The sequence below is a fragment of the Rhinolophus ferrumequinum genome, chromosome 11 (assembly GCF_004115265.2).
Source record: "Rhinolophus ferrumequinum isolate MPI-CBG mRhiFer1 chromosome 11, mRhiFer1_v1.p, whole genome shotgun sequence".
Lineage (NCBI taxonomy): Eukaryota > Metazoa > Chordata > Mammalia > Chiroptera > Rhinolophidae > Rhinolophus > Rhinolophus ferrumequinum.
This window is the reverse complement of record NC_046294.1, coordinates 11,291,853-11,315,802: the sequence shown is the minus strand read 5'-3', so window position 1 is coordinate 11,315,802 and position 23,950 is coordinate 11,291,853. Positions and strand designations below refer to the sequence as shown.

The 23,950-nt window shown below is 44.0% G+C and overlaps 1 protein-coding gene and 1 pseudogene across 1 annotated transcript; one reads left to right on the top strand and one right to left on the bottom strand.

Annotated features, from left to right (window-relative positions):
• The first annotated feature begins 2,535 nt into the window (after positions 1 to 2,535).
• Positions 2,536 to 3,518, top strand: LOC117031196 (olfactory receptor 6Q1). The gene has a single exon (XM_033121613.1). The coding sequence runs from the start codon at positions 2,549 to 2,551 to the stop codon at positions 3,500 to 3,502; it is 954 nt and encodes a 317-aa protein (XP_032977504.1). The 5' UTR covers positions 2,536 to 2,548; the 3' UTR covers positions 3,503 to 3,518.
• A 17,403-nt stretch (positions 3,519 to 20,921) lies between these two features.
• LOC117031058 (olfactory receptor 9I1-like) lies at positions 20,922 to 21,718 on the bottom strand (annotated as a pseudogene).
• Between the last annotated feature and the right edge of the window lie 2,232 nt (positions 21,719 to 23,950).

The following is a 23,950-nucleotide window of genomic DNA, read 5'->3' as shown; positions in this document are numbered from 1 at the left end:
AGGTTATAGAACTAGTATGTAACTGTTTTAGGTATCTATTATTGCTTAACAAACCACTCCAAAACTTTGTGGCCTAAAATAACCACAATCATTTATTTAGCTCACAAATCTGCAGTCTGGGGAGGGCTCAGCGTCAGCTGGGACAGCTCAACTGGGGGAAGGGACCTAGTTCTCAGAAGGCACTTTCACCTGGCTGGCATGTTGGCGCTGGCCGTCAGTGGGAATTCAGCCAGGGCTGAGGGCTTGGGACCCTTAGTCCCTCCACTGGAGCCATTCTGCAGGCTGCTTGGGCTTCCTTACATCATGGTGGCTGGGTTCCAAGAAGCAGGAAGAGGAAACAGTTTCTTATACGCTGGGCCTGAAAACTGGCACAGCATCACTTCCATCTTATTCCATTGACAAGCAGTCACAAAGCCCAGATTCAAGGGGAGTGGCCACAGACCTCACTTTTTAATGGGTAGAGCGTCAAAATTTTTAGGTTTTATTTTGAAACCGCCACAGTAATGGAGACATTATATTCTCTTGTTTAATCCCAAAACGAGATAGGAGTTTGTCTTTTGGGACCTCTTTTCATATTATCTGTTTTAAAAACTGAAACTATTTAGTGATTCACCCATGGTCACATCTTTCACGTTGGCACTTGCATTCAAACTCAGTCCTGTGGATTCTCTCTCTTAACCGCTGTTCATTCTCCATGCCTAGTGACGACGGCCATCATCTCCATGCTGTACTTGCAACAACCCCTCAGTCTGGCCTTCCTACCTCCAAACTTGCCTCAGCACAGCACATTATCCTCATCTGAAGGTCAGGAAGCACAGCTTTGCTCCCCTGCTGAAAACTCTTCAAGGCTCTCTACTGGCCTCACACTGAAGCGTGGTCCTCTCTCTTAACTTGGTTACTAGCTCTCACGATGTGGTCCTAGCTTACTCCACAAGCTTCACAGTAGTCCCCTTCCCTCCATACTCTTACAGGACATTCAACAGGTAAAATTTCCCAGTATTTATTGACCTAAACAGAATGCTAAGTGCTTTAGAAGAGTTATCCAATTTACATTTCCACAACTCGTTAATTAAGTTCTTTTGTATTTGAAGCCAGGTGTGCTTGCTCCAGAAGCCAAGCTCTAACGTCTATGGTAAACTAGATCTGCTTGAAGTTTCTCAAATGCACAGTGTTCTCACTGGTGTCTGAGACTTTATCCTTATGCCTCTCTACTTTGCTATCTTTTTTTGAAAAAAATTAAACGTATTGGGGGACAATGGTTAGTAAAATTACATAGATTTCAAATGTAAAATTCTATAACACATTATCTGTATATCACATTTTGTGTTCACCACCCAGAGTCAGTTCTCCTTCCATCACCATATATTTGACCCCTTTTACCCTCTTCTACCATCCCCCTTTCCCCCTTCCCTTCTGGTAACCACTGAACTGTTGTCTGTGTCTATGTGTTTTTGTTTCTTTGTTTGTCTTGTTCCTTTGTTGCTTTCGTTTTGTTTTTTTTTTTAAATCCCCCCCCCCCCCCCCCCGTCTTCCACCTCCCCCAACCCCTACTTTGGTTCAAGCCGTTGTTTCTCAGTCTAGTTGTGTAGGACACAGCTCCCTGGCCCATGCTGGTGTTATGAGCCTTGTGCTCCGCCCGTCCCCCCCAGGCATTCGGTCGCCAGTTGTGGGTAGGTTGCTCACAGTAGCTCACGGTAGCTCTCGCCGGCTGCTGGCCACTTATGCTGTCTGCCGGCCACTCACGCTGGCCACCAACCCCTCCTGGCAGCGGTAGTCCACGGCAGCACTGCAGCCCGGGGCAGCACATAGCAACCCGCTGCAGCACAAGGGCAGCTCATGCCAACCTCCAGCTGCTCACGGCAGCCCAGCTCCAGGGAGAGCCATTGTTCACAATCTTAGCTGTAGAGGGTGCAGCTCACTGGCCAATGTGGGAATAGAATCGGCGACCTTGGCATTAGGAGCACAGTACTCCAACAACCTGAGCCACTGGGCTGGCCCTGCTTTCCATTTTATATCCCACATTTCAGTGAAGTTATATGGTTCGCGACTTTTTCTGTCTGACTTATTTCGCTTAGCATAATAATCTCAAGATCCATCCATGTTGCCACAAATGGCAGTATTTCATCTTTTCTTATGGCAGAGTAGTATTCCATTGTGTATATGTACCACATCTTTTACTAATCATCTATCAAAGATCATTTTGGTTGTTTCCATGTCTTTTATCTCACTACCTTATACTTATTTTTCAGGTTCAAGTTTAGACAGCCCCTCCTCCAGGAAGATTTCCCTGGTTCGTCAAGACTAGTTGAGCTTCCTCTCTATTTCTTCCCATAATATCCTGTCTTATTTCTATCTAGCATTTTTCATTTTCTACTGAAATGTCTATTTTTTGTGGACCTCAAAGACTATAAATTCTCTGAGGGTAGACTGTCTTGACTTCATTTCCCCCTTCTGAAGTGGAAGATATTCCAGTCCAACATCCTCACAGTTTCTCTTTGAGTTGTCATTATCCATAAGACTATGAGTCTACTGAGCTCTCATTCCCAATATGCAGCCATATTCCCAAAACTGGACCCACGTAACAGAGTTTGTCATGGTGGGCTTTGCTGGGGTGCATGAAGCACACCTCCTCTTCTTTACACTCTTCCTCACGATGTACCTGTTTACCTTGGTGGAGAACTTGGCCATCATCTTGGTGGTGGGTTTGGACCATCAGCTACGGAGACCCATGTATTTCTTCTTGACACACTTGTCCTGCCTTGAAATCGGGTACACCTCAGTCACGGTGCCCAAGATGCTGGCTGGTTTTATTGGTGTAGATGGAGGCAAGAATATCTCCTATGTTGGCTGCCTGTCCCAGCTCTTCATCTTCACCTTCTTTGGGGCAACTGAATGTTTCCTGCTGGCTGCCATGGCCTATGATCGCTATGTGGCTATTTGTATGCCTCTCCGATATGGGGCCTTGGTATCGTGGGGCACCTGCATCCGTCTAGCTGGTGCTTGTTGGATGGTGGGCTTCCTCATACCCATTTTGCCCATCTACCTCATGTCCCAGCTGACATTTTGTGGCCCCAATGTCATCGACCACTTCTTCTGCGATGCCTCACCCTTGTTGGCTTTGTCTTGCTCGGATGTCACCCTGAAGGAGACTGTAGACTTCCTGGTCTCTCTGGCAGTACTCCTGACCTCTTCTGCAGTCATTTCTGTGTCTTACGGCAACATTGTCTGGACGCTGCTGCACATCCGCTCAGCGGCTGAGCGCCGGAAGGCCTTCTCCACCTGTGCAGCTCACCTGACGGTGGTGAGCCTCTTCTATGGCACTCTTTTCTTTATGTACGTCCGGACGAAAGTGGCCTCCTCCATCAACTTCAACAAGGTGGTGTCTGTCTTCTACTCCATTGTTACACCAATGCTCAACCCTCTCATCTATAGTCTTCGCAACAAGGAGGTGAAGGGAGCTCTGAGTAGAGCCGTTTCCCTCAAGTCTTGGAAAGGTCAATGAGGGGTCAAGTGGGATCCAGTTTTCTTTCTTTGGCTTTAGAAGGAGAATGGTAAGGACTATAGAATTGTACAGTGGCCTGGGTAGTCAGGAGTTGTGGACTACGTATTAGTTAAAGTAAAATGCTGATCTGTTATAACAAGAGAGACCTAACTATAATGTAGCTTAAATAATGAAGGAGATTTTCTCTTTCCTGCAAGACTCTAAGGTGAGCGCTCTAGGCTGGTGGGTGGCTCTGCTCAACAGGCATGTAAGGATCCAAGTTCCTTCCATCCTGTGGGGTCAATTTCTCCTAGAATGTTGGCAACATAAGACCTGTGGGCCAAATTCTGCTCTGCAATTGTTTTTAATGATCTGTGAGCTAAGAATGGTTTTAATACTCTAAAATGCTTTAAAACAAAGTACAATAATATTTCATGGCACAAAAACATTTTATACAATTAAAATTTCAGTGTCATAAATCAAGGTTTATTAGAACAGAGGCACAGCATATGAATTATCTATGGCTGCTTTAGTGCTATAATGATAGAGTTGAGTAGTGACAGAGACCATTTGCCAACTCCCAATGGAGGGCCTTTTTGTTATTTATGAGGCCTAACAATTAAGTTCACAAACTTGTTGCAAGGATGTTGCTAACCTTGTTTGATATCAGAGGGATTATTCATTATGAATTTCTACCAACTGGACAAACAGTTAATCAAGTTTACTATTTGGAAGTGCTGAAAAGGCTGTATGAAAAAGTTAGATGACCTGAACTTTTCACCAACAATTCATGGCTCTTGCATCACGACAATGCACCAGCTCACATGGCACTGTCTGTGAGGGAGTTTTTAGCTAGTAAACAAATAACTATATTGGAACACCCTCCCTACTAATCTGATTTGGCTCCCAATGACTCTTTACTTTACCTGAAGATAAAGGAAATATTGAAAGGAAGACATTTTGATGACATTCAAGACATCAAGGGTAATATGACGACAGCTCTGATGGCCATTTCAGAAAAAGAGTTCCAAAATTTCTTTAAAGCATGGACCAGGTGCTGGCATCACTGCATAGCTTCCCAAAGGGTGTATTTTGAAGATGACCATAGTGATATTCAGCAATCAGGTATGTAGTACTTTTTCCTAGGATGAGTTCGCAAACTTAATTGTCAGACCTCATACATGGTCAGCACTGGGCCCCAGGGGACAGGAAGGGTGAGGATGGAGCATGGAGGAGACACATATTGTGTCTTAAGGTTTCTCCAGTACATATAGCAATCATCATTTCCACTCACCTGTGTTGGTGAGAAGTTAGCCATAGATCATAACTAATTGCAAGGGTGTTAAAAATAATCCATAGCTAGGCAGCCAGATACTCAGCCACAATTTAGTTACTGTGGAAAAAGAGGAGAACAAATTTTGGTAGACAACCAGCAATTTCTACCAGAAAGTCCCCAGAGTCACATCTGATTTTCCATGTTATCCATGCACTTATCTTCTTTGTACTTACATTCTCTTATTTGAAATATAGAATGATCCTTTCTCTATACTACATGGTTCTTTGAAAGTTGATTTAAGATGATCTCCATGGCAAAGTCAGCTCACTTGGAATAAGACTTCACAAGACAATTACAATTCAAATAGTTCCCTACGTGTAGATATTAGTTTGGTGCAAAAGTAATTGTGGTTTTTGCAATTTTTTTTTTTCAACCTTTTAAACTGCAATTACTTTTGCACCAACCTAATAGTTGCCTTCCTGAAGACATTTACAATCATTATTTGGTTCAAGGAACTATAGTATGTGGACGAGTAAATTGCTGAGCTTGGGACTGGGTGAGTGGAAGGACAGATTTCCTGTGACTGTGTTTCTAAATTGGCCAGTAATGAGCAGATTACATGATGTTACCCATAGCATCCCCGTCTCTACCTGCCCCCGCGCCCCCCACCCCGCTCTGCCCCAGGATCTTAGCAGTTGCATTTTTAATAGTTAACAGAAAGGGCACAAATCACAAGTTTTGAAAAACCATTATTTATTGAATATTTTATCAATAATGTGCTTTATATTCTTTCGGATGACAGAAAGATACCAGGACAGTACAAAGTTGAGAACTTTTCAGAATCAAATATAAGAATTCATCTGAATGAAATAAAAGAAGTAGATACTTTCAGGCACCTGACCTGAGTAGATTTGAACACAAAATGAATTTGACTGTTAGGTTGCTGGCTGATAGAAAGAGGGCAAAACATGTATTAGTCAGAGTTCTCCAGCGAAACAGAATCAATAGGAGATATCTGTATGTCCATATAGATATATATTTATAGATATACCAGGGGTGCCAAAAAATGTATACAAGTGGACACTTTGGTCAGCGTTGCTCAAGCAGTATTTCATCGTAATCAGAAGTGTCTGGGCGCTGATGGTAACCACTTTGTGCACCTCTTGTCATTGCAGAAGTCAAACGTGACTTGTATTCATCTTTTGTTTTTGGTATGTATTGAGTATTACAATTTTAATAGTTTTTCCTTTCTTAAAATGTGTATACGTTTTTTTTTGACACCCTCTGTATATAAGAGGATTGGCTCACACGATTGTGGAAGCTGAGGAGTCCCGTGACTTGCCATCTACAAGCTGGAGAACCAAGAAAAACAGTGGTGTAATTCAGTCTGAAATGGAAGACCTGAGAAGCAGGAGCACTAATATCTGAGGGAAGGAGAAGATGGATGTCCCAGCTCAAGTCAAGAGCAAATTTGCTCTTCTTTTTTCTTTTGCCTTTTTGTTTCACTCAATTCCTCAGCGGATTGGAGAATGCCCCCCGGGTTGATGAGCACCATCTTCTTTACTCAGTCTATTTACTTAAATGGGAGTCTCTTCAGAACCCCCTCACAAACACACCCTGAAATAATGTTTTACCAGCTGCCTTGGCATCCCTGAGCCCAATTAAGTTGACACATAAATTTAACCATCACACATTACGCAGTTCTCATTTACGCTAGCAGAAAGACTTCAATTCAAATGCAACAGGGAGTACTTTCTGGATTTTGAGAACTATGCTGAGAAAATCTCTGTGGAAGTATCAACAAAACTTACAATCTTACGCTTCTTGACAAAGAAACCTATATTTTGAGATAAATTACATAAAACGGTAAAAACTCTGAGGCATACTCTTAGAGAGGATCCTATACATGTAAAAGTGAATGTTTCTTTAATAAAATCTGATATGAGGAATTAAATTGGAAAAAAAACACCACAACTCTGTGAGTGTGATTATTTACATTATAAAAACAATTACTCCCTTCAAAAGCAGACCTATCTACCAGAACCTGGGGCGGGGGATAGGGTGGGGGGGGCGGGAGCGTGCCAGGTGAGGTGTATGATATGGGTATCATGCTAAAGTATTGAAAGTGGAAGTTTTAAAAGCCACTCCTACTAAAGATAAATTTTGAAATCATGTCAGGGAAAATGCATATTTTTGTAAGTAGGGAATTTTTGAGAATATCATTCCATCTTTGGGAGTATATTTATGCATAGAGTGAAACATAGTCATGGAGAGTGTTGGCTTAACATAGACACAGCTTCGTTGGTACCCAGAGAATGTCACAGGGGTAATTCCAGACAGAATCAAGACAGAGTTCTGTAAGGAGTGCTGTTTATGTTGCTTTAGCCATTCTGGATACAGGATATTGACTTAATTGTTGGTAATGAACTACCTCGTTACTATCTTAGAGAAGGTCCTTTGGGACTTGGTGAGAATGACTGGAGGTACCCTCTGAAATCAGAACTCCACAGTTTGTCGTGTACCATTATGTCACATTGTCAAAGGTTCTGATATGGGTCTACTTCACTGAGGCCCACCTGGCTCTCCTTCTATGGTGCCATGTTCTTTTATCTCTTGCACCTGTGCTGGTATTCTCATTTCTTTTTTTCAGGATTTTTAGTCATTGGTTAGTCCCTTGCTTTTCCATTTTCACGCACCAACTCCTTAGCAGTTTATTTTTAAGGCGCGTTTGTGGAAACGCTGGCTTTGACTATGGAATGCTACAGCTCTCCGTTTATCTAAATTGAGTCTTCTTTATCTATATTATTGTTTCCTTTGGTGGCTTCACAGTCATTGGTCTGAATAACATTGTTGGCCAGCCATGGCAAGGCAGGATCACTGTAGACTCCTTTTGTCAGGAACTTAAGATGGATCTCATTACCTAGAAATGTGGAGGCCTTGATACAGTTTGTGTAACACCATTCAGCTCCGTCCCTCCCCAGGGAGCAGTCTAGGGGCACTGCCACTTAATTAACGGATGCCCAGTGTTTTATGGGCTTCATTAACATCCTCACACTCTTTTGAGAGTGGAGGGGCTTCATTTCGAGCAGACTTGGCTCCTAGTGTTTGCTCAGCTGGGACTGTGACCGTCGCCTGCCCTCATCTATCTCAAGAGAAGCAGCTAACCAGAGCTGGTTCAGGTTATCTACTTCTTATAAAACAGTCTCCGGTCAGGTTAGGTTGGGAATGTTAGATCATAAGCTCTCCGCTTGTGAGGACTACGTGTAAACTTGTCTGAAGGCCCCTCCCCAGGAGCTGGTTTGGAGCAAGGGTCTCATAAAAGTTTCAGTTATTCAGCAATGAATCAAGAGATGCAGGTTTGCCACTGTGTATAATTTTATTGAACTATTTAAAGGTACTTGTTTATCTCTTACTATGAGCCAGATACTATTCTAAATGCTTTATTAACATTAATTAATTTGTTCCTCATTAACGACCCCACAAAGTTGGTGCTATTATCCCCCTATGTGTGAGGAAGCTGAGGTATGGAGAAGTAGCTTGCCCAAAGTCATGGCTGAGCTAGGCCTTGAAATTTATTCATTTGACTCTTCTGCAAAATGATGTCCTGGGCAAACTGGCCTTCATTCTTGGCACCAGTTCCCTTATCTGCAAAAGGGATGATTTTAAATGCACTAGTTCTGAGCGTTTAATATGTGCTGAGCACTTTCACACATTTTCTCATTTCATCATCACAATGGCCTGCAGAGGAAGGCTTCGTCTCATTTTACATTGGAGGAAACTCAGGCTCAGAGAGGTTAAGCCACATGATCAGGTTCATACCACAGCAGGGAGGAGCCAGGCAGATTGGCACCAGGTCTGCTTGACTCCCTGCAATCACTCTACCTTGCTGCCTCCTCTTAGAGATCTCTCCCAATGCTAACTTTATGTAAGTTAATTAATTAATTCATCGAACAACTTTGGTGGCTTCACAGTCATTGGTGAAGCCAATGTACCAGGCACCGGCTGAGGGATGAATTAGACCAGATGCTTCCATCAAGGGCAATGTTATTTGCAAAGTTGTCTCATCTCCCTCGGATAGAATGAAACACAAAATAGAAGCAGCTAAGTGACTAAGAGGGTTCCCAGCAGTGGGACAGGCTCAGAGGAAGGAGGGTTTTGTGGTGAGTTGACGGAAGGTATCCTTGAGAAAGGAGCACTCCCTAGAGTCCATTTCGGATGTTCTCACTTGAGACGATGCCTGCCAAGCATTTGTTGTTTTGTGTTCTTTTCAGGACAGAGAAGGATGAGGCAGGACATGAGGTCTGCTCCTGATGCCAAGATGGCAAAGACCTCCATGGCACTGTGTCTTTGCCTTGCTCACTGATGTGGGCGGGGATGAAGGTCACCCAGACACAGGAGCAGACCAGCATGCTGAGAGGGATATGCTTTGTTTTACTGAAGATGTCAGGCAGCCGGCAAGCAGGGAAGGCCACCAGCAGACTGAGCAGGCCTAGAAAGCCCAGGTCACCCAGCAGGGCACAGAACAGTGCCAAGGAGCCCTCGTCACACTTTATAGTCACCGTGGACCCCGGCTCCGTAGTGTTTACAGACTGTGGGGCCACCCGGTCATCCAGTCTATACACAAGGGAGCCTGACCCAGGGAACAGACGATAGGGAGGGTGCTGGGAGAGCTGGAGTCGTCCACTTCCTAAGCTGTGTGTGTGGCTGGGTGGTGTGGGAGGCTGCCACCACCATGACAGGCCTGGCCAGCACACTGGACACGCTGATGGTGAAGGTCACCCTGAAAGCTGCCTGGTGCATAGCACAGGTGAGGTGTCCTGGGTGACCAATGAACAGGAAGGGGCAGAGGAAACAGAGGGCCAAGGAGGACAGCAGAAGGTAGCTGGGTCGGTGGTTATTGGATCGGACACTGGGGGTGTGGTGGTGCCAGATGAAGATGCCTAAGACAGCCAGGGCAATGAGGAAGAGCAGGGCGGTGCCGACGGCCAGCGCTGTGCCAAAGGGCTCACGGTAGGGCAAGAAGCCAAGGGTTTTGGGGATGCTCCGACTCTTGTCCATATTGGGCCACTGGTCCTCAGGGCACTTCTCACAAACAGCACCATCTGAAGGGAGAAAGAGAAACTGGGTCAGACAACAGAGTGGGAAACTTCTGGGAACTTTCCTGTGGCCAAGTAGTTATACGACTTGTGATGGCTTTTCCTGCAGGCTCGGTGTACTTTGGTCCCGTTGCAAGCGGCCTTCCAGATGGCTTGATGTTGTCAGATTCAGGGTTAAAGACACAGATGTCAGCGAATCTGACAGCAGCTGCTTATCATGCATCGACTATAGTATAGTGGAATGGCTGACCCAACAACCGATGGAAACTAATTCCTATCTAGGCTTCATCCCTTTGAATTGAACAGCTACAGTGGCAGTGTCATAATTCATAGTCACAGCTAATTTATTTATGCATTTATTCATTTATCAGCTTATTTTATTTAAGGAATGTTTATGGAGGTGCTTACTAGGTACACAGACTTTTTTTTGAGCCACCTTTTTCTAAATCACTGTTTTGATAGAACTTACCAGAGCTTTGCTTTCTATAGTGATTTTAAGGACAGGCTTTGTGACTGGAGTTCTGGATCAGTTATACTTTTTCATTTAACCCCTTTCCTTGATTTGGTTATAGCTCCAGGCTCCTAGATATTTTGACTCCAAGTCCTTCTAATTTCCAATTTCAAGGATGTCTTATTTATAGTTTCTGTCCTCCTCAGCTTCATCCAGAAGTGCCTTCTCTTTAAATGGGCAAAGGTATCCTCAAAGTCCCCACCTTTCCCCCACCGAGAGTTCCAGTGTGAGAAGAGACCTTGTCCAAACCTGTGGCTTCAACAGTGACCTGGATCCTGAAACTCGTCTTCCTGATCCAATCTCTTGCCTTTTCAGTACATCCCTGGCCTATTAATCTCCCCCAAACACAGATTGAAAGGTCACTGCTTCTCTCCTTAAGTAATTCAGTGGCTCCACATTTCCTACAGAATAGAGTCCACGCTCCAGAGCCTGCCAAGTCAGGCCCTCTCTGATCGGCCCCTTACTTCCTACATCGCCCGTCACAGTCTATACTCAAGCCACTCTCGGCTCTTTATTGCTTTCATGCCTTGAGCTTTTACTAACTTAGTCCTTGGCCTGGACTATCCTTATCACGCTTTATTATTGCCTTTGAAGCCCCACGTGTTGCTCAGGGCAATACCACACGCCACCCCCTCCAGTGAAGCCATTAGGATTATTTCTCTGTGCTCTCATGGCTCAACGCTTTTGCTTTTATTAAAGCAATTGATTTGACCTTGTAGCCTACTTTCTTCCTTGTACCATGATCATTCTCCTTTAAGAGATCATGAACTCTGTGGTCCAGGTGCTGTGTCTTACTTGTTGTTACCACTCTTGTACCCAGCACAGTGGCTGCATACAGTAGGCGCCAGTGGATATTTGTTGAATGAATGACATGGTAGTGAAAAACAGATTAATCACTTGGGGATATTATTTTCAATATTTATGGAATGCCTATCATGTTTCCGACACTAAACTAGGCACAGAATTTGGACAAACTCGTGGTTGATGAAAGAAAGAATGAACGTATAGCCGTAAATGGCTTTAATGTAGTACGTGGGAAGGAAACATTCACATCATCTTTTTGATTTCCTCTTCCCTGGAATTTTCTTTCCCATTAAAGGAATCTTCCCTTGAGGTGAAGCCTACCCTGGCTGCTGGCTGGCCACCGTCTGACCAAAGGCCAGTCTCCTTCTTTACCTGGTGTCATGGCGATTTCTCCTCTGGGGCAGGGAATGCAATTGTAGCAGCAGTTTGACTTGCTAGGTAGAACTGACTTCCTGGTTCCCACAGGACATTTGTCACTGCAGATGGAGGAGGGGCCCTACACATGAGAGGAGAGAGAGAGCGCATTGCGGAGACTGTAGGGAAGATGGGATGGCGTCTGTGCAACCAGATCTTAGAGGAATTGGTAGCATCATTCTCGATTACTGGTTCCCTGTCCCTTTTAAAAAGTTAAAACCCTCTTTATTTCCTTCCTTCTTTCCTCTTTCTCTTCGTTCCCTTTGTTGCTCAAATAGTTATCATTGCTGTCCGTGTATCAGGTTCTGTGCTGGGTATTAGGGAAGCAGCAGCAGGTAAAAACAAGCTCTCAGGGTTTCTCAGTCTGGTGGGGGGTGGGGCAGGATGTCTTGACGAGAAGAAAGATATGAGCGTTACTGCTCCTCAGACAAAGGGTTGGTCCCTAGCTGTTGGTTGGAATTCTGGTTTTGTCATTTGTGGGCTGGGTGACCTGGTGATTAACCTCTCTAAACTTCAGTTTTCTCTTCAGTAAAATGGGGTACTACCCATCCTATCTAGTTGGGAGATTGTGTGAAGATTAAATGAGATAATGCAAGTGAAGCCCACGTTGCAGTGCCTGGAGCACTGTGAGTGCAGAGCAAATGCTAATGAGGCGGGATAATATTTTGAGGTGTGTGGAGTTGGTCTTCCACTCTGGGCTCACCAAATCCCTTTATTTTTATTTCAAGGGTCTCATTTTCCCTCCAACCCAAACGTAACTGAGGCACCAACAGTGGAGCAGAAACAACGACTGCAAACACTAGAAAAGTTTAGCAGGGTCCCTGACCTCTATCCACTGGATGCCAGCAGCATCCTCCCAAGCTGTGACAACAACAACAAGAAAATAATTGCCAATGTCCCTTGGGAGGCAAAATCACTTTGAGTTGAGAAAACCTGCTTGGAGAATGAATTTTCTTAAAAGATCTGATGAAAAGATTCTGTGGTCTAGGAAAAGGGAAGTGAGAGAAGATACCTGAACCAGTACTGAGGGTGGACCCCAACAGCCAGGGTCCAGCCCTCTTTGTCTATGGAGCAATCGTGCTCCTTTCTTCCCTGGAACTCTGCTCTGCTCCCTTACTCATCAGCCACCTAGTTTTCTTCTCCCAGGGTGGGGAATTTGGACATTGAGGTGTGATGGTCACAGGAATGGAAAAAGATAAGGCAGACTAACGTGAGACTAGAGGGAAACAGTTTGAAATCGCTGAAGATAGGGAAAAACATACTATACCTGTCAGAATTTTCTTACTCTTATTATAGAGGCATGTGGAAAATGCTTTAGATGTGCAGAGAAAGGAGTGTTTAATCCCACCTAGATACATTGGAGACAACTGCAGGAGGCATGGTGTGATAGTTGAGATGCAACCACATATAAATGAGAAGTCCCCACCTCATGACTCTAGATACTTAGGGGTCTGGGAAAGGACTAATGGGGTTCCATGGGTTTCTCTCCATTGTGTAAAAGCTTGGCATCAGTTGTCTATCTCTTGACATAATGCTGCAAGACTAAGACAGCCAGGTGCACACGTTAGCTATCTCAGGATAAACTTGAATCAGCAATTATGTAAAATTTCCTTTCCTATTTGCTCATTGATTACCTTTACCATTTCAGGCTCCTTTGTTTTGGGAGGCAGGGAGAGGTTTAGGAAGGTTTTATTTGCCAGACAGCTTCAGAGTTGTGTAAGTCAATAGCCTACCCTGCCCTCCCTTTGACCCAGTACCCTAAGTCAGCTCAACATAACAAATACTGCGGGGTGCTTGGGGGTGGGAGGTGCTGTGTGGCTCTGTCCGTATGGAGTTCTCAGCTCTCACTGTCGAGAGTCCTTACCTTTGAGAGTCCTTCTGCCCAGATAATAGCACTCTCATTCGTCAGCATCTCTTTTCCAGGAGGTGCTCTGAAGTCAAAATGTCTAACAATTGCTATCTCTGGTCTCTGGTCTGGGAGGATGTAGATGTTTTTAATGTAAATGTCCCAGCATCTCCCCATCTTTGGTGAAGAAAACCTCATCCTGGGCTCTGGTGGTGAAGTGAAACTTCTGAATGTAATAGAGCACCTGAGACAGGGGCAGAAAGTAAAGGAAAGAAACTGGTTAGGAGCAGAACATCTCCCAAGATGGTGTTAATCTGTGGTGAGTGTCTCCATGTATCCAGTTTTCCACCATCCATCCATACACATTACTTGGCATCTTCTTCGTGCCAGACATGATTGGTAGCTAGGATACAAAGCTCAGTCCTACCTCCAAAGGACTACCTAGTTCCTCTTAGCAGTGTGGGTGAGAATGTTCTTGATTAAAAGGAGATGTGAACTGAGGACTAGGAATGTTTCAATGTATCCCAAACTTTTCATAGCTGGGAGCACCTCAGATCATGTGACTATCAAAGCTCCATTATGATTCCTTTTGGGAAGAGCAATCATAGCAGAAAAGGAAGGACAGGCAGAGTACCTTCAGGAGCTCACCAGGGACCTTAGGGTGGGTCCTTCTGGCTCTTTGAGCACGTTTGTAGTAAAATGGAATTGTCTTTGATTCTGTGATTAAGAAAAGGGGTTGTGATCTTTTCCAGAAACCTGGAACTCTTTAAGAAGACCTTTGAGGTTATTTCTAATAGAGCTCCCACTTACCTTTCCAACCTTTTCTTGCTAATGTTTTTTTTCTTTGTCTATCCCATGCTTTGAACCAATAGGATCACTTTCCCATTCCTGCTCATGCCATATCCTCTAATAACTGGTAAGTATGATTATTTATTACTCATTCCAACTAGAGTGTAAATACCTTGAGGGCAAGCACACATTTTGTACATTTCTGTATCCCCCATTGCTCCAAGGTGCATGAAAATTGCTTAGCAAATATTTGTGGCATAAACACGTATTTGTTGAATTAGGTTCTGGAAGCTCAATGAGACTATAGGAGGGAGTTTGAGCAAATCACTTGGCTGGGGGCAGAGCTGCATCTAGAATTCTGAAATATTTCTGTAATTCTTCAGCACTGAGAGGCAGTAAAGACTGTGGCCCAGTGCCCAGACCCTGGACCAGGTTGCCTGGTGTGATCCCTGACTCTACCTTGACCCATCTGTGTGACCTTGGCTATGTTGTTCCACCTCTCAATTTTCTCATTAGTAAAAATGGGACCTGCCTTGTAGGGTTGTCATAAAGATACAATGTATTAATACATATAAAGGGCTCGGAGCATTACTTGGCATAGAATAACACTTAAAAAGCATATTACTGGGGTGGGGGGTGGGGGTGAGGGTGAGGGGATTGGAGGACAATCGGTGACCATAGGATGGCCACGGGCTTGAAAATTAATCTGGGGAACGTAATTTGGTGGTTACCAGAAGGTAAAGGGGTTGGGGGGTGGGGGATGAGGGTGAGGGGGATCAAATGTATGGTGATGGAAGGGGAGCTGACTCTGGGTGGTGAACATACAATGTGATTTATGGATGATGTGATACAGAATTGCACACCTGAAATCTATGTAATTTTGCTGACAATTGTCACCCCAATAAATTAAAAAAAAAAAAAACCTTCAAAAAAAAAAAGCATATTACTAAAAAAAAAAAAAAAAAAAGTGTATTACTCTTACAACTTTTAGGAAGCCTCACTACATAAATGCTGATAAAATGACCTAAAACTGATTTCTGTGGTTTAACATGCAACTTACATAATTCATGCAAATTATACAATTGACTCTCATTACTAGTAGGAGCCAGTTCTGTCTTCTAGATCTAGACCCTGATGTTGTGAACAGTGAGGGATCTGAGTACAAGTTCCTTTGACTCTAAATTCAGTACTCTTTTCATTAGACCACGCTGCCTCTCTGCTAGTCTGTTGCTCACAGCAAGCTGGATGGACAGGGTCTGGGCTACTCACCTGCCAAGGCCTGGCGTTCTATGCACTGGCACAGGTGCCTCCCAGGAATGGTCCCTGTCCTGGGGAGCAGGACATCAGGTTCTGATAGGCGGCCAGTAGAGCTTTGGCTGCCAGGTAGGCTTGTTAAGTGGCTGTCAGATCAGGAATTTGGAAGGCAGACAGGTGGACAGCTGTCACATTCTCAAGCCTGTGCACTTCTGAGCCCCTTCATTGTCACTCTGGGTGGAAGGTCCTAATCCAGACCACCTGCATCCATGCAGCTCCTCCCACAACTTCCTCACCAAACTATTGCCTGGATATGTGGCTGGGTGTAGTGCCAACAGGAAGTCCTCAAAGCTGGGCATTATTCCTGCGTGTGTAGACAGGCTCAAGCTGCCGTTCAGCATGTCCAAGGCCTTGGGTCCCAGCACTGAGGGGTTGTAAGAGAAGGAGGTGAAGAGGATCCACTCCCATCTGGTCATGTTCTCCCAGAGGGCCTCAGCCATGAGCGTGAAGTGATAGTGGTAAAAGTCACAGATGATGACAGTGGCGGCAGGGCTGGAGGCGATGACGGTGGCCATGATGCTGACGGTGGCCTGGCTGCTGATCTTCTTTGAGAAGGCCACACAGCCACCATGCGCCCAATCTCTATCCACAACTGCTGATCCAACCACTCAAAGTTGCCAGTGTCAGAACCCACTAGGCCCACCCACGTCCAGTTAAAGTGACTCAAGAGCTTGGCCAGGACCCAGGGCTGGTGGGCGCTGCTGGGCACTGTGCATAGGAAGGACGGGAAGTGGAAACGGTTGGAGAACTGGGGGTGCCGAGAGCCATGGCTGATCTGGGGGAAGAAAAGGGGCTGCCAATTCCTGCCAGAACATTCTACCACCCACCCTGCTGGGCGTCCTCAAATGCTCTCCCAGCTGCCCTGTGACTTGGCCTTGTTCCTCAACTCTTTGCCTTTTGTTGTTCAAAACGTTTTTTTAAACATACTGTGTATAATTAATATATACAACTTGATGAGTGTGGAGATGAATATACGCCTGGGACACCATCACCACAGTCTGTGCCATAAACCTATCTATCATGTCCTAAAGTTTCCTCCCGCCTTCTTATCTATTTTTATTGTTATGTTTTTGCATGATAAGAACATGTAACAAAATCTACCCCCTTAGCTGATTGTTAAGTACGTAATACAGAATTGTTAGCTATAGAACTATACTGTACACGAGATGTATTCATCTTTATAACTAAAACTTTCTGCCCTTTGACGACACCTCCCTGTTTCCCCTCCCCCCTAGCCCTTGGCAACCACCATTCAACTCTCTGCTTCTATGAGTTTGTCTATTTTAGATTCATCATGTAAGTCCTATCATACAGTTTTTGTCCTGTGTCAAACTCTCTCTCTCTGGCTTTTGATATATGTAATGCCCAGGCCCTTCCAAAGCCTGTGGCTCAGGCCTGAGAAGCCAATTCATTTTTTTAAGAAGTTATACAAAGTATGACAAAGTATAATAAATAGAAAATTTATAAGAGGGCAGAATAACGTCAAATATGTCAGCAATCAGAGTAAATGTGGCAGGTTAAATTACCCTAGTTAGGAAAAGTGTGCACTTCTCTATTTGCCCAGTAGAAACTTTTCATCTGTCTGTATCCTCTGGGCCCCAGTAGGCTGACCTCCTCCATGGGCTACGTAAAAGGGATGCTCTGCCCTTTCTCTTCCCGCAGGAGACTGGGGGTGGGGTGGGAGGAGAATGAGGTCAGGATGTTCAGTGTCCCCAAATCCCCAGATTCCTCTCCGCTCTGCCATGGTTGGCAGTGGCTGCCTTCATCCATGAGCTCACAGCTCTGGTAGGAAGGTCCTCCTATTGCTTCCTGCCCCACAGGTGAACACAGCTTCCCAATGTGGCTGCTCTCTGGGTGTTTCACCCTTAACGCTGCCCTCTCCTTTGAAAAGAGCCCCTTCATCACATTCTCGTTGGAGTGTGCTGTCTTTGTTTTGCCTTTTCAAGGGCATGGAGGGGAAGACTGAGCTGTCCTGACACAAAATAGCTGGAATAAAGATTTCGACTATTATGGATACTTTCAAATCGGGTAAAAATTCAACTATTATATACACTTTTAAATTGGATATAAAGCAAAAGCTGTTTGCTTGCTATTGAAAAGAGATGCACCTCAAGCAAACTAACAAGGAAACTCAGTGTCAGGGGCAGGTAACATCAACATCTTAGGTGAGTCTGCGTGCCTTGGAGGCTCTTCAGCCCTCTGGACCTAAGGAAGGATACGAAGCTTTTGGTCAGCGGGGTCAGTGGCTAAATCAATGCAGAGTGTGATTTCTGGCCAGTGAACCAAGTGAGTGCCCATAAGATGTGGGAAGTTTCTTTAAAACCCAATTGTTAGCAAAAGACATGTCAGGGCAATGATCGGTGATGCCGTGCTTAGGTGAATACTGAAGTAAGACACAGTCATGGAATGAAGAGAGTATTTTGTTTTCCCACAGAGGAGCATAAAGACTAAACAAACTATGGTTTGTCTATTGAGTTCCAGCCCTTAAAGCCTTCCCTAATTTCTGCTTCTCAAGCCGGGATTGAGTTCTTGCTTCCTGGTGCGTGCCAGCCCTCGGGGCCTCCCCATGGCACGTCATCGCTGAGCTCTTTCTACCTCAGACTGTTTGAGCTCATGTCTTTCCCCTCCAGTTAGATTTTAAGCAGGATCCACTTACTATATCTTAGCTGTGCTGCACATGAATGAATGCACGTGGCTTTCTCTTCGTCCCCAACGTCTCCCTCTCCCCTTTTCCTACGGGTTCCCCAGGTTACTCAGTGCAGGGGTCTGCTGTCACAGACTCTCCCCAGCCTGCTGTAAGGAAGCTGTCCCACCAGGTATATGCAGACAAATTCTTTTACTTCAAAGTCTTTGGTAACTCTCACGTTCTAGACTGGGCAAGTTTATCCAGGGCACCTGGGAACTGGCATTTCTCAAAAGTCACTGCTCCTTCCGGATTTACACTGTTACCATCATCATTGTTACCAGCATTAACGACTAACAGTAATGAGCTTTTGTTATATACCAGGCACTGGTAATTCCATTGTAAACAGCCCCAGTGACCTAAGAAGGAGGTACATCATCATTAACCATTGTCACCTTCCTTTTATTTATTTATTTATTTATTTATTTATTTTTACGTTTACTTTTTATTTTATTTATTTATTTATTTATTTATTTATTTTTTAATTTATTGGGGTGACAATTGTTAGTAAAATTACATAGATTTCAGGTGTGCAATTCTGTATCACATCATCTATAAATTACATTGTGTGTTCACCACCCAGAGTCAGTTCTCCTTCCATCACCATATATTTGATCCCCCTTCCGGTGGATAAGAAGCGGGAAAGAAATGTTGAGCTAAATTACCTTTGATAGAATGAAAAGTCATGCTTCCCAGAGTGAAATGTAAACACACCTGCTATTATAAACCATTATCGTCAGGCATGGTGTTTGAAAGCAAGTGTTGATGGGTCTTCAGCAGATGTGTATCTTCTACTTTTCAAGTCCTTATGGACATCACTCCGACTCCCATAATGGACGATAAATGCTGACAAACATCTTGTGCAAAATACAGGTTCATCATCAACTTTCTTGACTATCATGCATGTCTGTTTTTTGAGTTTATTGCTACTGAAAAGTGCTTATTGCAAAATATGAAAGGGATACTAAACAATAAAATATATTGCTCTGGCTTTGTACCATACAAAAATTGACCAAACCACTGTAACAAAAGCTTTCAGACTATGCTCTACTGCAATGCTTCTTAATTTTCTGCATATTTTTCATTTATTCTTATAAGCCTGCCATTGGGCAACCTGCTGGCATGTGCTGTGCCATGGGCCACAACACAACCGGTTGGTACACCAGTGGCTGCTAGAATATTTCTCTCACCACCACCCTAGACTGGAGAAATGAGCCTTCCCTAAATCCTCATGTCTAAGCCACCTAAGTCTTCCCTATGTTTCAATTCCAGTGGGTGGTTAGTCTTTTCCAGTATCTGTATCATTCTTTCTCAATTATTGCCACAACTTTAAGCCTAGGTGGCTAAGAAACTCAGCTATGGAAAAGGTGAAGTAATTTGCCTGGCAATACAATTTGGCATCCACAGTTCAAATGTTGGGTTTTGTTTTTCATGATCTCAGCCCTAATGCTGACAGAGTTAAGATATTTTTAAAAGTATAACAATCTATAGTCCCCAATTTTTATTCTGTGTTTTGATAAAAATTTTAGGAAGTCTCATGCCATTACATTTCTTGAAACTAGTCTCATGCCATTAAATTTCTTGAAACTAAAGGCACTAAACTTCTAGTGCCTTTAGAAGCAACCATCCACCACACCACCTTGAATTCCTCATGCCTTACTTACCATTTACTGTGTGTCAAAAGTAAAAGTTTTGCCTTTATTAGACATCACATTTCAAGAGACCACTGTTCATGAGTTATTGGTTATTTGAAAACTGGTTATGAACTATGGGATGAAAAAGAATTAGTCTGAGTCTTATATCATACTACTCTATATATTCTCACTGTTTCAGGAGGAAGAAAAACAAAGGAATTGGAGGTCCAGACTGTAGAGAATTGCCACTTGAAATGTAGATGTTAGAGTCTTGGAGACATTAGGAACCATCTGAGAAAACATGAGTGGAATAGTAGCCAAAAGCAAGCACCCCTCCCCCTGCTACTCTAATCTGTACCAACAGGAAATTCCACTGGGTTCCCCATTCTTTTCATTATCTTCCTCATAATGAGTTGGCAGGTATCCTTACCATAAAAGAAAAACAAACAAACAAACAAACCACCCTTATCATCCCATTAGCATGATTCCCAACTATAACCTTTCACAAAAAGTGAAAATCAGTATCAGTGAGCACAGAGACCGAAGAATAACGGACTGGGGAACTCAAGCGTAGTTGAGTTGGGGAATGGGAGGTCAGATGCACTGATTAGTTTATTTACAAGTAAGCTATATTTTAGCTCTGTGGCATCAGAGAGTAGCCCCAGAACCCTGAAAATTTGATGGGTGGACTAAAGAGGGAGAGGGACAGAAAAGAGAGGTAGAGGGAGCCATCAAAACAAATGTCACCAAACCTGAAGTTTCCCTACAGAGCTGGTGGTTCTTGCCCACTTCCCAGGTGCCACTGAAAGCCACCTACTGTCCATTCTTAATGGCAAGAAGATGGATCAGGGTGAAACACCATCACCTAAAGCTACACCCCTTGGGAACTGGATTTTACCAATGACTTTTCTTAATGCAGCTGTTATTTCTTTGTTTCTCAGACTATAGATCAAGGGGTTAGGCATAGGGATGACCACAGTGTAAAAGACAGACATGATCTTGTCTTCCTCTGAGGGTTTTCCTGAGTTACTTCTCTGGTACAAAGAAGAGGACAACAGTGGTGAGTGGTAGCTTCAGGTGGAGAAGGTCTTGGCTTGCCCACCAGCAGACTTCACCCTCAGGATGGCTCTGATGAGGAGCATGTAGTAGACCAAGGTGACCATGACACTGACCAGGAACATCAATTTGATAAAAATGAGAGAGAGAGCGAGAGAGAGAGAGAGAGAGAGAGAGAGAGAGAGAGAGAGAGAGAGAGAAAGAGAGAGAGAGAGAGAGAGAAAGAGAGAAAGAGAGAGACTAACAATCTCATTTTGTGTCACACAACTGCAGGTAAACTTCAGCAGGAGTGGGAGATCCCAGAAATTGATCTGACTGTTGTCACAGAAGGAGAGGGTGAAGGTGCATGTGGTACACAGGATGGCCCCTGACACCCCACAGACATAGGCCACTGCCAACAAGTCCCTGCAGGTGCCTGGAGTCATCGCCACATTGGGTTGCTAACGCCAACAAAGAGGCCATAGGCCATCACTGCCAGCAGGTAACACTCCATGGTGGCACAGATGGTGAAGAAAACAACTGGGCAGCACAGCCGCCATAGGAGATGACCATCTTGTCTGTGGTCAGTGTGGCCAGGATCTCAGGGCTGATGACAGGGTATAGCAGGCATCCAGCAGGGCAACACGGCTCAGGAAAAAGCACTTTGGGGTGTGGAGTTGGGTATCCATTTGGATTATAATGATCACGCCCACAACCCCAGAAGAGTGACTAGATAGAAACGCAGAAACATCAGGAGGAGCGGAACTGCCAGTTCAGGGTGATCCGTGAAAGCCCCAGGATGGACTCCATCACAGTGAAGATTTGTTTTGGCCATAGACTCAATGTAGCTAAGCGGCCTGATAAAGAGACTGGAATGGGAGATTCCAGAAATGAAGGCCTTTGCTATCTTCAGTGACAGATGTTAGGTGAACATCTCAGATAGACTCTGCTCAGAGAGAGAAGAAAATGTTTACCATCTTACGAATCCACAATTAGCAGTTACTATGGAGAGCTTTCACCTATCTCTGTAACCCTCCTGAAACAGAACCTTGGGTTAGTATTTCTTCCAGTTTGCTTGCTTATTGTCTGGGGTTCTCTTTAAGAGAAACTTAAAGAGAGAGAACCTCAGAGAACCTTAGACTATCAAGACTGGAAGGGAAACCACCTGAAGTCTTTCTATTCCAGAATGTCACCAATAAATTGTCATATAATCCAGGTATACACCAGGGCTGCCTCATATGGCTTCTTACATTGTGCCAGCATAACTCCAGGCAAGGCCACTTGCATGGACTGTGGTGTGTGTGGTTCCTCCAGAACTGTCATATGTAGGGCCCTGTGTTAATCCTTTATGTGATGGTGACTTTCTGGACACTCTATCTTTGGAAAATTCTCCCTGTTGGGAAAGCCACATTGCTCTTTCTGTATCTTCTACACATTGATATTATGTTGAGTAAATCCCCTCTCCCCCAAGACAAGACAGTGGTAACGCCCACTTTTACCTAATCTCTTCTCCAAGGTAAACATTAACAGTTATTTCAACAATTCCTTGGGAGTGCTTACATAATTTACTTTTGCTCTCCTATGAACAAGGTCATCATGTATCTTGGATCTCTTTCTTGAGTGTCCACGAGAAAAAATGATTCTGTGGAAACCATTTGATTTATGGAGCCTTTATTCTGTGTTGGACATTTCCACATTAACTTAGTGATCCCTTTCAATAATCCTGGAACAGCCATTATGAGTTTCATTCTTGAAATGCGTTAGCTGAAGATCAGAAAATTAAAGAGGCTTGTCAAAGAATAAATTGCAAGTGGAGAAGCCAGGATTTAGACCATGGTATCATCATTCCATGATTGTTTCACCATCTTACACTAGTCCTTCTTACCGTCCATCTATTTTAATGTTTAACTTCTGTAGCCAGAAGTGGTTCATAGAGAAGAGGTTTGTCATATTTTGTAAACCAGTTTTCTCTGGAAATCAAATTGATTCTTCTCTTTCTGAAAGTGGAATGAGTTCTCTCGTCAGTTACTGACTGGTCTGGGCTCTGCCCTCTGGGATAATGCCTCTGGGGGGGAAGGTATGGAGGCTACCCCCTCAGGGATGCTACCCCCTCAGGGATGCTACTCCATCAGGCATGCTAAGACTCACTGGGAGGCTGGTTGGAGTCAGGGTTAAAGACTCGTTTGTGAACTATGCGTTTCTCACTAGCCATAGAACTTCCATAGAACATCAGGGCTGTCTGTCAGTTTTGATCCTGGCGGTTCCATGGCTCATAAGGCAAAACCAAAGTCCTGGTATTTCAGACATAGAAAGCAGGTTCGCCAAGTTTCTAATAATTAACACCTCCAACAAGGTGTGGGCATAGATGCCTATAAAACCTATCAATTGGCAATGGCATGGTCATGGACTCTTCTGGTTTCTCCCATTGCTTTCTCCCATCTGTTTTGGTTCCTGGAGAAAGAGCCTAATGAATAAGGCTATTTTCCCTTAAGTGATCCTGTACCAGAGAAAGGACAATTGTGTATAAAATGGTGTTCAAAGTTGATATAAGATGGAGGTAAGAGCAGAGTTCTGAAGCCAGATTCCCTGAGCTCAAATCATGGCCTGGCTCCTGTGACATTGGGCAACTTATTTTAACTTCTCTATGTCTTAGTTTCCTCATTTCTCAGTGGGAATAATAATTGTACCTATGTTATAGTGTTGCTAAGTCATCGTAGGGTTGTTAAATACATATACAAGTCCTTAGAATAGTGTCTGAAGTATAGGAGCTGCTCTGTAAGTCTTAGTTATTATATTATTATTATTATTATTACTATTATTATTATTATTTTGTTATTAGTAGGTAGGACAGTATTTTTAGGTCCTTTAGATTGTAACAGAGTCTCAGTCAGATTACCTAGTAGAATGTGGGTCTATGGTTAAGATGGTTATGTTTCAACATGGAGACGGATTTCTTGGGGATCTACAGAGAGCCCTAGAATTCAGCCTGGAGCATAACTCAAGACTTGGAAAGATCTGACGTAGCATAGGGACTCGGTTGTATTGCTGCCTCTGCAGCATCTTACAT

Excerpts from the sequence above, each read along its gene's own strand:
- LOC117031196 (XM_033121613.1), top strand. The coding sequence starts at position 2,549 with ATGCAGCCATATTCCCAAAACTGGACCCACGTAACAGAGTTTGTCATG.